General features: G+C 36.8%; 1 protein-coding gene across 7 annotated transcripts in view; it reads left to right on the top strand.

Annotated features, from left to right (window-relative positions):
• mast2 (microtubule associated serine/threonine kinase 2) overlaps nt 1–12,532 on the top strand; it is a 162,896-nt gene that overhangs the window by 35,843 nt on the left and 114,521 nt on the right. For 6 of the 7 annotated variants that reach the window (XM_067459858.1, XM_067459848.1, XM_067459853.1 and 3 more), the window contains 2 exons: nt 5,141–5,288; nt 7,836–7,981. In XM_067459858.1, the coding sequence (XP_067315959.1) occupies nt 5,141–5,288; nt 7,836–7,981 (294 nt within the window). The remainder of the gene's footprint in view (nt 1–5,140; nt 5,289–7,835; nt 7,982–12,532) is intronic. The other variant, XM_067459849.1, reaches the window with a different exon arrangement.

Below are 12,532 nucleotides of genomic sequence, written 5' to 3'. Positions count from 1 at the left end.
TTCTTGCCTGCTGACCACATCGTAATACTTCTTTATAAAATGGCAATAATACAGCATATCACACTATGTTGTATGGTAGTCCTCGAGTGCCCAGAGTGGTGCCTTTAAATAAAATGCATTATTATTATTATTATTATTATTTATTAAGCCACTTAAAATACTGCAATGGAAATTCCTATACTGCGACAACCCTGATTTCACAGTGTATAGTGTATGTACATAGTGTATGTATGTACAGTAATGAACAGCAAAGACCTTGTTTACATTTTAGACAAGTCAAATTGTGATACCAAATAGGAACACATGCCAAAAAAAAAAAACCTATACCAACTGCCGTGACCTAACTGCATATATCTACTACAGTTCACGGATCCATTCAGAATTGCTAAGAACCGCAACATATACATGACAAATCAAAGCGTTATCCTCTAACCATGCGTGTGGAAACAATGTGAGTGTACTGAAATACTTGCATGAATGCCATGTGCAATCGGTGCATCGAGTCTCTATTCTCTCTGTCATCTCTGATGTAAATTTACATTATTGTTTTGGACTGATTGTTGGAATTAATTTGCTTACTGGATCAGTGGCCTGAGAATTTTCCTGGAGATGATTTCATAGCTTTTCTAGCTTATCCTATTATGTCATATCCTCCTTAACATTCCATTCTTAAACATTTTGTTAATCAGACTGAACCCAATCAGGCCTCTTATTTTCCAGCGATTAGCCAATGCTTTCCCCTTGTCTTTATTAGTGAGCTTTCTTCACTATACTGTAGATCCATCATGAGGCATGAGCAGTGAGCTGTCATCAGACAGTCTGATTGGGTCTAAATGAAGAGAAATGCCTGGATGTGAGTGGGCTGAAGAGATTGATTAGAGGAGACCTGTGGAAAAACATCTGGGGAAGTGAAATTAGCTCAGCCACTAGTGTACAACGTATAAACATTCAGCATTCACTAGAGAGTCATTAAGGCCTCACGATTCTGAGGTCATAAGTTAACTGTGTGGTTTTCCCTTTCATGCTCTTTCAAAGCATGTTGACCGAAACAAGTGAGCAGCAATGTATGCTGATACAAACAGAGCTCTAAAAATCTTCTTTAAAATAAAAGGAAATGTTTTATTGAATTTATTAAAGTAAATATGATGACAGTCTGTTGTCAAACTCCAAAATGTCCTTTGAACTTTCTATTTACCAAAGATTCCAGAAAAAAATAGTTTTATATATTTATCAGTTTCCAAGAAAATATTAAGCAACTAAAACTGTTACCCTCCCACCCCCACCCCCACCCTCCCTAGATAATATGGATTTTTTCTTAAATACCAAATCTGCATATTATAATTATTTGTAAAAAAAAAAAAAAAAAAAAAAAAAAAAGAAGAAAAATAAGTAATGTGACACGGAAGACTGGAGTAATGACTGCTTGAAATTCAGCTTTGCTATCACAGGAATAAATTATATTTTAAAACATTAAAATACAAAGCAATTATTTTAAATTGTTAGCAATATATATATATATATATATATATATATATATATATATATATATATATATATATATATATATATATATATATATATATATATATATATATATATATATATATATATATATGATTTCATTATATTTTTGATCAAATAAATGAAGCCTTGGTAAGCATAAGGGACTTCTTTCAAAAATATTTAAAAAAATCTTAGGCCTACTGACTAAAACTTTTGAATAGTAGTGTAATGCACAAGCAAATGAAACTTGAGAGCTATGTTGAAGGGGAAGTTTTTCAGAGCATAACAACTTAAACAGAAGAAAGTTGAAGGACAAGGGGGAATAAACATTGACAGCATTGCCATTTTTACATGATTGATACTTTTAAGGTGTACTTTCTGCTTTCTGTACTGTTATTACTTAGCCATGTGCAAACATGCTTGAGTTCTTGTTACAGCTGTCAATCATAATGCTAGTTATTTCACATTCTTCCACTCTTTCCAGATGTAGTAATGATCCACTGACCCAAGTGCCATCAGATCGGAATTAACAGAGTTAAGAGCCGTGTTTCCACTGTTGGTCCAGTACGTGCCAGGGTCAGTCGCGTTTCCACTGTTACTTCGGGGGCTTGAGCTGGCCTTCCTCTGGGCCAACGGCCTGGGGTTTTTGAGCCACTGAATATCTTGAAGAGACAGAAACAAAGGTGGAGTTTAACGGAATCTGGAGACGGTTAACGCTGCTGCTCATTTCCCATGTTATTATTTCAGATTACAGGCTAACTTAAACATTTAAGACATTAAAACAATGTCAGCTCAACTCGCTTTCAGACACCAGATATTCTCTGAAATAACTTCAGATTGCGAACTGATGGGGATTCTGATCATAGTCATGTATTCTTTTGACTTTGAGTTTCATCTGTCTTTTCCCTGTGCCTATGTATGCGTGTTCTCGTTATATGTGAGACGAATACCATGATTTGATTTTGATTTTCGAGTTTGATTCCGAATGATTGAAGTACATTCTGGGCACAAATGAACAAATTACTGTTACTGATATTTTTTTTATTATCGTAAATCATTGGTCAAATATCAATGCTGGAGTATTAATTCTTTAAGTAAAGACCAAATGTCTCCCATCTGTCATGTTTATTTTGTGATCTAGCTAGTGTTCTAGCTAGCTAGGTCATTCAAGCACTTGTAAACTAATAAGAGGATTTGAACTACTCTAATCAACTCTAAAGCAGACCAGCAGCCAGTGAAGTGATGCTAGGATTGGCGTAATGTGGTCACGTTTGCAAAGACCTTTTAATAATCTCGCTGCAGCATTTTGGACTACCTGAAGACGAGCTAAGGTAGTGTAGTTTATACCATAGTATAAGGAATTACAATAATCTAATCGACATGATAAAAATGCATGGATCCTCCATTCAAAGGCATGAGGACAAAGGAAGAGCTTAGCTTTGGTCAGCAGACGAAGATGGAAAAAATCATCTTATCTGACATAATCTGAAAAAAAAAAAACTTCAAGTCAGCATTTAGCTGAACAACACACTGTTAGCTCTGGCTCACACTGGTGATAAAAGCTGCTGATATTTAAGCCCTACGGTAATGCTTACAACAAGGCAGGTGAGAGTGTCCCTTCCAGACCTGTTTCTCACGTGTATTCATTGGTGTCCCTTATCCTTAACTGATTAGCCTCGGGACTCCAGACTGACGTCATGGTCACCCAGCCCCCCCATGCAACCTGATATTGCCCTCTCAAGGTAGCATCTTCTAACCTGTCATTGATAAAGTGTGTACTTGCTTTACCAGGACTATAGCTGTGTGGAGTAAATGTATGGTGTTTGCTGTAAATTTAGCTTAAATTTAGGGGCTGAGAGCATATGAAAGATGTAGCAATCTTAAGATGACCATAAGTGGTAATTAGTGCCACTGAATGACCTGCCGGAACCTTTATTTCTATAAATTAAAAGAAAAGAAAGAACACTCAAACATCAACAAGGTAAGGGATGCAGAAGATTGCCTTTGTGTTGTGAAGCAAAAAATTGTTTCTTAATGCGAGTTAATGTACACTACCATTTAAATGTTTTGGTTCGGTAAGGTTTTTTAAAATGTTTTTGAAAGAAGTCTAATGCTCACCATGGCTGCATTTATTTAATAAAAAATCTAATATTTTGAAATATTATAACAATATAAAATAACTTTATATTTTAGTGTATTTTAAAATTGTACTTATTCCTGTAATGGTAAAGCTGCATTTTCAGCAGCAATTAGCAGCTCCAGTCTTCAATATCATATGGATGCTCCCTTCTCTCTGTGTGTGTGTTCGCTACTCACTGCTCCTAATGTGTGTGTACTTACTTGGACGGGTTAAATGCAGAGGACAAATTTCGGCTATGGGTTACCATTGTTGGCCTTTGCACCATGTCACTGGCATTAATTTAATTTCTTGTGTCTCCAGTGGTCACTGGTAGGATATTGTGTGTGTGTGTGTGTGTGTGTGTGTGTGTGTGTGTGTGTGTGTGTGTGTGTGTGTGTGTGTGTGTGTGTGTGTGTGTGTGTGTGTGTGTGTGTGTGTGTGTGTGTGTGTGTGTGTGTGTGTGTGTGTGTGTGTGTGTGTGAGAGAGAGAGAGAGAGAGAGAGAGAGAGAGCGTCAACACTATTTGCTTTGAGGCTTTTTACTTTTGAACGGCGTGGTGTGGTTTTATGAACGCTGTGTATTTGATACAAACAGGCCTTCCAGATGTTTCTGGAATTTCGTGACACCACAGAGAGGATGTGACTAGCGCAGGGTTCTTGCCAGATTTCCATGGCAACGTCTGTTTCCCATCCTGATGAAGAACACAGCGAGTATGAATGAATCTGCAGGCGTCTTTTAAAGAAATTATTTGGCTCTCATTTTGGGCCCCCTCCTATATTCGACTGTTTTTTCCTGTCATAATAGTTCTTGTGTTGATGACGGCTTGAAATTGTTGTTGTCTTTTTAGTGGCCTGTTAATGTAAAAAATTTAGGCACCTCGTGATTCCATCCAATTCTGGGAGCCACGATTGCATTTCGGATACACATACGTTTATTTTATTATTATTCTGCTTTTCAAAGGCAAAATGGTTGTGTATTGGTGTGTATTCTCCCATGATGCTTTTAAATTTATTTCCTTTCGTTTTCTTTTATTAGAATATTACATGGCCCTTTGCATTCTGGCTCACACTTGCATATGAACAATTGTGTAGAATGATTCATAAATTGAATAAACCCAGATGGCTATAGGATGCAGTCTAAGTATGTGCCTTTATCTAAATGTTTTCTGAATTTGTATCGATTCATAATCATTAAAGAATCACAATGAATATTTTATTTTCCCCCACTCACATCTTGGCAGCAAATCCTCATTTTGAGTTTTATTATTTACTGTGTGATTGTGAGACAGTGCCACATTGTGCAAGGAGCAGTTTTTTAAATAAACTGTATTGCTTTTCAGTTGAAATTGAACTTATTGTGTGTAACTATACAACTGTATAGCAGCATCTTTTTCTATTCAACCAATTCATATATTCTAAAGTTCAATAGTCACTTTAGTGGCATTTTAAAATAGTTGCATCATGTGTTTGTTTGTCATTGAAAAGAGGAAAAGACTCTCGATCTATGTGTGTTTTTCAGCAGGAGCTGCCGGCACCACCTCCCCTGCTGTTCAGGAAACTGAGTAACCCCGACCTGTCTCCTGCTGCAGGAAAGACCAAACTGCAGCGGCAGCTCAGTCAGGATGAGGGCAGAGCCCGACGCAGCAGTATGGCCGGCATCCTCACTGGTGAGACACCACAAATTACTTTCCTTAGTAGTTTGTATGTCCTCCTTTTGTTTTATCTAATTATCATGTTCTCCAGCATGATTTGAGAATGATCCAAAGAACATCTTGTACTTCAATAGAAGCAAGAACATTTGGCCTTTTCTGCAATTTTAAAGTGCTCCTATTATTCTTTTTTTGGATTTTACCTTTCATGTAGCATGTAATATAGCTGTTTGTGAATGTAAAAGGTCTGCATAGTTTCAAAGATCAAAGTGCATAACAAATGGAGTTATTGTCTCACAAAAGAAAGAACCGCTTGCACTGCCTGAAACAAATCAACAGTAATTCCAGACTACGTAGGTTTGTAACAGATTTGTATAATCCTCAATTATGATCTTCTTTAACTGCCTGCAAACAATGTCTACTTTCACTCGCCCTCAGACACTAGCTTTAGCTAAGGCCTGGACGATTTTAGTTGTGTTGTCTACATCTTGTTGAGAAGACGCTGCTTTTCTGTATTATGAAAGCAAATCCACTCTGCATGAATAAGGACTGAATTGGTAAAACAGTTGGTAAAGAACAAAGTTCTTTATCACTGTGTACTGCACTGTGAGCTGAAATTCAGATGTGGTAATGGTTTGTTTTGTTTCTGAGGTGCTGCAAGTGATAGATCAAACAACAGATCAATCAAGGCCATCTGATCATTAAAAGCAGAGTACACTCTTGGAAAGGAGGGGTTTAGAGATTATGAATCCTTAATGGAGCGGTTTCAGACACAGAAAAAAATTGATGATGCTATTATGAGAAAAATAATATTTTTTTGACCTTGGATGCATGCAAACCTATTGTAGGATACCTCCAAAACAAAAATAGAAACAGTTTAAATAGAATAATAGGGGCACTTTAAGAGGATCAATATCACAAATTGACTTAGATTTAATAAGAGATCTCTGGGCTCCAGACTAACATTTGAGAGCAGGAGTACCGGTTATTAAAGGTGTCATGAACTGGCTTTAAAAAAAAAAAATTATGCTGTTGTCTGAGTTCAACTTATGACGTTGGTTTTTACATTCAGAAACATAACTAATATGTAATAGGCTATTTTTTAACACTGGTTTTGAGGCTCTCTCAAGAAACACTCTGTTTTGATGGGCGTGCCACACTAAAGATTTGGAAATAAACGCCCATGGTTAGGATTGGTGAAGATTTGCATATTTAATGAGCTTCAACTCCCTTGTCAGTTCACGGGAGGGATTGTTTTGAAAGTGGCAACCGGAATAATTCTCTGATGGGGCTCAGTCTCAAAACGTATTTATCAAACAAAAACAATGATTTATTTCCCATCCACCCGTGATTGATTGATTTTTTTTATTTATTACTTGGCTCACCCGATCGGTGGATATAAGCGCGAACCGCACACGCGCACACTTCAAACGTCAAGTCAAGAGCGTGAACAACTCGGATCAAGAAATTAATGTTATTTCACTATTTAATATCCACCAGCCTGCTGACGTGCTTGCATTTTGGTAGCCCATCGTCTGGAAAACACATTGGGCTTTGCGAGCCCTGGGAGTCTGATCCTAAATCGCAATAAACCAACAACTAAGGAATTCTCCAGCCTGTGACCGCGTGCTAAGTTATGTTCTGTTAGACACAATCAATAGGATTTGTAACAATGCAATACTATCACATTTTTTACGCACATAAGTGTGTTGCATCATTCCTGTCGTATACAATAATCTAACAACAGAAGGCACAGGATTGTGTTTTAGTCTTAATATGTCTGCAAATCCGGTGTCTTGTATACAAATGATTATCTTGCTATCTTGGGCATGTTCATTGCTCCTTTAGCTCCACGAGTTGGTGGGTAGAAGTATACATTTATCTGTAGAGGCGGCGTTTGCCCCTTTTAATACGCCATTGATTTGAGATCCTCGTTTTCTGGGCCTGGTGTCTATAAAAGCTTTCCTTTGACTAACAAGGAAGGTTTCAGCTCTGAAACTTACAGGATATACTTATATTACCATGACCTTTATATACCAAAGGCTCAAGGGAAAATTGATTTCTCAATTCATCACCACTTTAATAATGTGGCAAATTCAAAAGCTTTCTTACTGAATCTCCCAGATCTGTGTAGTAACAGTGTCACATGCTTGAGATTGTTCTAATAGTAACCCTGTTCTGAGTTCATGCTGCGCTGTTGTATTGATTGAGCTGATAAACTGTTCGCACGGCTTGGCCCAAGCTAGGAGCGTGGTGTCATTTCACTTTTGTTTTGTTTTGCCGTCTGGTGTTTCTCATATGTTACATAAAAGTCAGCTCTTATCAGACCTCGAACCAAATTTTGTCACGCTGGTAGTAAAAAAGGTCAGACCATTTGGTCATAGTCTGGAGCCTTGGATCTAGAAATATTGCAGAACATTGTTCACATTATATAAAATATATAAAATTAAGAAGATGAGCTGTCAGAGAGAACCTGTGGCTTGGCTTTGATTTGGTTCATAACCACAGAACATATCTAAACAAGTACAGACCATGTCCTGATTCTGTGTGCTTGGTGTGCCACAGGAAAGCAGCTTCTGCCTCTGTCCAGCAGCATGCATGGTGGAGTGAGTCAGCTGGCCTGGCAGCAGCACACAGGAGAACCCAATAACTTGGTCCGCATGAGGAGTCAGTCCTTTGGCCAGTCTGCCCCCTCTCTCACTGCGGGACTGGTAAGTGCACATGCAGCACGCATGCTCACACACTCTCTATCTGTTTCCATCCAACACAAACAAAGCGTCCAATATTTCCCAAAATTTTGCCAAAAGTAAAAAAGGGGATTTTATGATTAACAAATGGAGTCCGTAAATAATTTTACAAGGCACTGCCACAAAATACTTTGAAAAGAATGATAGTCTGACCATCAGTGGAAAAAATTATATCATAAATGTATCTGGCATGCTTCTTTTTTCCCTCAATAAAGTGACACATGGTAAAATGTGATACAAATTGGTACTTTTCTTCACCTATCATTATCTTGTGTGGTAGTTTTGGATCCTGTGTACACACCACACCTGAAAAAATGACAGTAGATAAGGCCTGAATATTAAACAACCATCACTGATGCATGACTAGATGCTCTACGAATGCAAATTCACTCTTTATGAAGTGCCTTTAAGTCAAGTTACATTGTCATGGATTGTATTGATCCTTAGTTTCATTGTATATCTCAGTCATTTCAAAAGGCAGATAGAAAGCCACATTTATGGAGGTAAAGAAGCAAAATTGTGTGTCAATTACGGCAATATACCCTTTTATCTGAAGAGATCTTGAACCTGCTGAATGTACAGAGGATGTATTCACCATGAATTTGTTGTGCAGTCTAAAGCCTAGTGCCATAGCTACATCTGCTGTCCATGGCTAGTACTACACAATTGGAAGTGGGGTAAAGTACTATAAAGGGAATTGGATTTATTAAGTTTTGGTTATCTAATATAAATTAACCATTACATTTATAATTATGACGTATTATTTAAGTTAATTAAATGGAGTAAAGTTTTCTATTTTTAGATTCTTAAGTCCACTACTGGCATCTGAAAAATTACTGGCAAAGTTACAGTGTGTTTCAGTATGTTTACTACTGTGTCTGAACATCTAGAAAAAGCCTTAATACATAATACTGAGCCTCAATTCTTAGCCTGGATGCCAGCCGATCTTAGCCCCGCCCACAACATTTGAGGTCCGGAATTTCGATCTGGACTTGATCCATTGTGTAGTAACTGCCCGAACAGGAGCTGTTCGGACTAATCAAATTGCCAGGGTGGGCTTTATACGATGATGGACAAATGATAAACCGTAATTTAAGCATTCACTTCACGAAAAAGCACTTGGGTTGAATTCGTTCTAATCCTACACAAAGAACTTGTTCGCATATGCATTCACCTTTACTATTTCTGTCAAAAATGATGATTGTGTTGACAAGTAATACGTGTATCCTTAAATTCATTTTACAACACCAGCAAAGATAGTTTACACTCATCTTCTTCTTCTACTACCAGTATGTGTGCAGTTGAGTTCTGTTGACATAAGTGATGTGATGTGTCGTTCTGATGATTCGTTCTTTTTGAACTAATCTTAAATATGACTTGGGAACAACGAGTTGCCTCAGAGAAAGATTTGTTCATATTGTGTTGACCATGCATGTGCTACATGACATTGGTTTTGTACAGGATTTTCAGCATTCAGCCTATGGGGCTGTGAGTTGGTGAACAAATGACACGAAGACTCGAGAGATGAACTAATCAATTCCGTTTTCAGGACTGCATGCATTGCATATCGGGCTGTCATTGCCCAGATCAGACACTGATGACGGAACTAATTACTCAAACCCAAAGACAGGAGAGGTGTAGGCTACTAATCTTTCCAGGGAACAGACGTGATTAAATGTGAAGTGACAAAAGAAAGAACGACTGATTCAGAGGTGAGGTTAACTAACAGACTGCATAGCCTGAAGACGCAGCAAAGCAATTAATGAATCATTTCTTTCTTAAAGTTTGGCCTTGGCTGCATTAGCTTATAATTATTTTTTTATTCCAAATGTGATCAATGTTGCCTTAATGCCCCAATAATCACAGCCCAATGGAACAATATTAGACTTATATTCTGACTAGAATTGAGTATGATGACGTAAGGCTAGAGAATTCTGTTATGCTCATGGTTGTTTCTTACCTTCAGGGGGCAGCATTGCCTACATCCTGTACACAGATGCACAGACTGCCCACTGATGTAGAACTAAATAGTGCAAATCTTGAATGGGTGAAGTGCTACACATGGGCTGTGTGATTATCTCAGCCCTTATGTTTATGGATGATATACTCAGCATTACAGTGTAGCAGGGTGTCCTAATAAAGTGGTAATTAATATGCCAGTGCTTTAGCAGGCCCTCTTTAAAAGGCCTCGTCTGTTGAAAGCGAAGCCACAGACACACTAATTGCTGCTTATTAGGATTTATATGCCAGCAAACAGTAGCATGCTGATATTAAGATGTAATAGTCCACAGTTATTTAAAGTTGCTAGGAAACTTATTTTGTACTGTGTTGCCGTATGAATGATAATGTAAAGTTTGTTTGTGCATCAACATATCTCAATGTAGTTTGAAGGTCTGATGTGAATCGGATTCATCACTGTTTTGTATGACAAATAATTATTGGATGATACATTCATATACGCATCAGCCAGGCAACATCATAAATATAATATCAATCATGAGGCAGCAGTATATTTTAAAAAGAAATGATTCATTTTGATAGGTCTGCAATCTATTTGACACATTATATTCAATACTATATAACGCAGCTTCCAGGAAATTGCTAGATGAAATATAACCCTTTTATTTATACCCTTCGCAGATATGCTATGCGTACTGGATATTTGGAAATTGTTATAAACATATTATTGACACATTTTATTGACAGTAGAATTAGGGGTAGACAGTACTGTATGACCAAAATCATATTTTGTATAACTGTAGCAGTATACATTTAAATACATCACACTTTTTTGATGAAAAAAAGAAATAAACATATTTCATGGTCATTTTTTCCACAAGTCTCATTGTTATTAATATAAATTCTCTACTGGATAATCAGTCAATTACATACTTTATATGTGGAAGATTTTGGATATTATTAATTTATTTTCTCTTTTTATTTGGAACTTAAAAGATGCGGATTAAAAGATTCAGTTATTAATCATAAATTAAAAAGTCTGATGTGCAATGTTTTTTGCGCATTATGTAACTCTAACTTGCTTGTTTGGGACAAGAAAGGGAGTAATGCATTGCTATTTTCTGATATCACAATATATAAAAATGTGACTATGTATTGGGGATGTAAATGATAGGATTCACAATTTATAGAGTTAGTTTTATCCAAGGCTCAATTTAATGTATTCATAAGGTATACTTCTGTCATCATTTAGTACTATAACATTTTTGCTCGTCTTCCTAACACAAATGAAGACATTTTTTATTAAACCTGAGAGATTTCTGTCTCTCTATAAATTAGTTCCCCTAAACTTAAAAGATCCCAAAAAAAGGTATTGTAAAAAAAAAATTATCAATCTAATCCAGCTCCAAGTCTTCTGTAAAGACAGTATGGCATCATTTGATAGAGACGTTTAAATGTATGTATGTGTCAAAGTGGTTAAAATGGTTTGTTCTTATCATGTAACTGCTATAATAGAGAGGTGGGACATAGTAAGCACCGGGGGAGTCTGTGTGTGCTCGGCTCCAAGAGATCCAACGAATGCCTGCATTGAAAGCACAAGTGCACTGCGTTGTTTCAAAAAATGAAAGTTTACAGTTTATGTAACAGTACTACACTAAAGTACTGTATTTAATGTTGAATAATATATAATAATGCAACCAAGGAATATTTGTGGGTCCTGGTAATGACAAATTTCTTATTTTACCAGTAAAAAAGTGTGCTAGATACATTTAAATGTAGTCGCCTAACATTGTTCTGTAATTTCAGTTTCAGAATCAGCAAGATTTTTATTCTGGTGTCACCATTGCCAATGGCATTTGGACCAGGACCAAGTCCAAGCCTATTCAAGTCCATACCAAATGTAGTATTTTAATTAACAGTAAATTGTTTGTTAACTAGTTACCATATGTCTTTGATTTAATAATAATAATAAAACCCTTATTTTTATTTTAAGTGTCGTGATACTATTGGATACTAATTATGATACTAATTATCACAGATTGTTTCATTAAAATTATTGTTACACCCTAACATACTAAATGATATAAATCCCTACAGGTTGACTTTTTTATGGTTGGTATGACGGTATATATGTTATACCAACCTGCCTTGCAAGTAAGATGTTATTTTAACTTATCCGTAGACATGAGAGTGTGGTGAGGGAAATGACCCAGGGTTGTCTTATCCTGTTGTGATGTAGTTTATAATCCTCAGGTCCAGGTTGCTTCTGTGGGGCTTTACTGTGTGAGTTCTGGGAAAGACACAGGGATGGAATGATTTAAAGGGAACCATGCAGGACAGGCAGATGGTGTTTATCTTCTAACATGGAGTGCCACGTGTGCTGTACACACATATTGTGCTATTTTTGTGACGTGAACCATTACGTTTTCAGAAAAAATTTTTTTTACTTAAGAGACTGAAGGCCTGTTCACAACGGGATGATTATCACACACATTTATCGCCGAAGTTTAACGCCTCTTGACTAAACAAAACGCAACAATGTGAGTGTGCACTCCG

Source organism: Pseudorasbora parva, chromosome 12 (assembly GCF_024679245.1).
Source record: "Pseudorasbora parva isolate DD20220531a chromosome 12, ASM2467924v1, whole genome shotgun sequence".
NCBI lineage: Eukaryota > Metazoa > Chordata > Actinopteri > Cypriniformes > Gobionidae > Pseudorasbora > Pseudorasbora parva.
The sequence above is the reverse complement of the archived record's forward strand: the minus strand, read 5'-3'. Positions and strand labels throughout refer to the sequence as shown.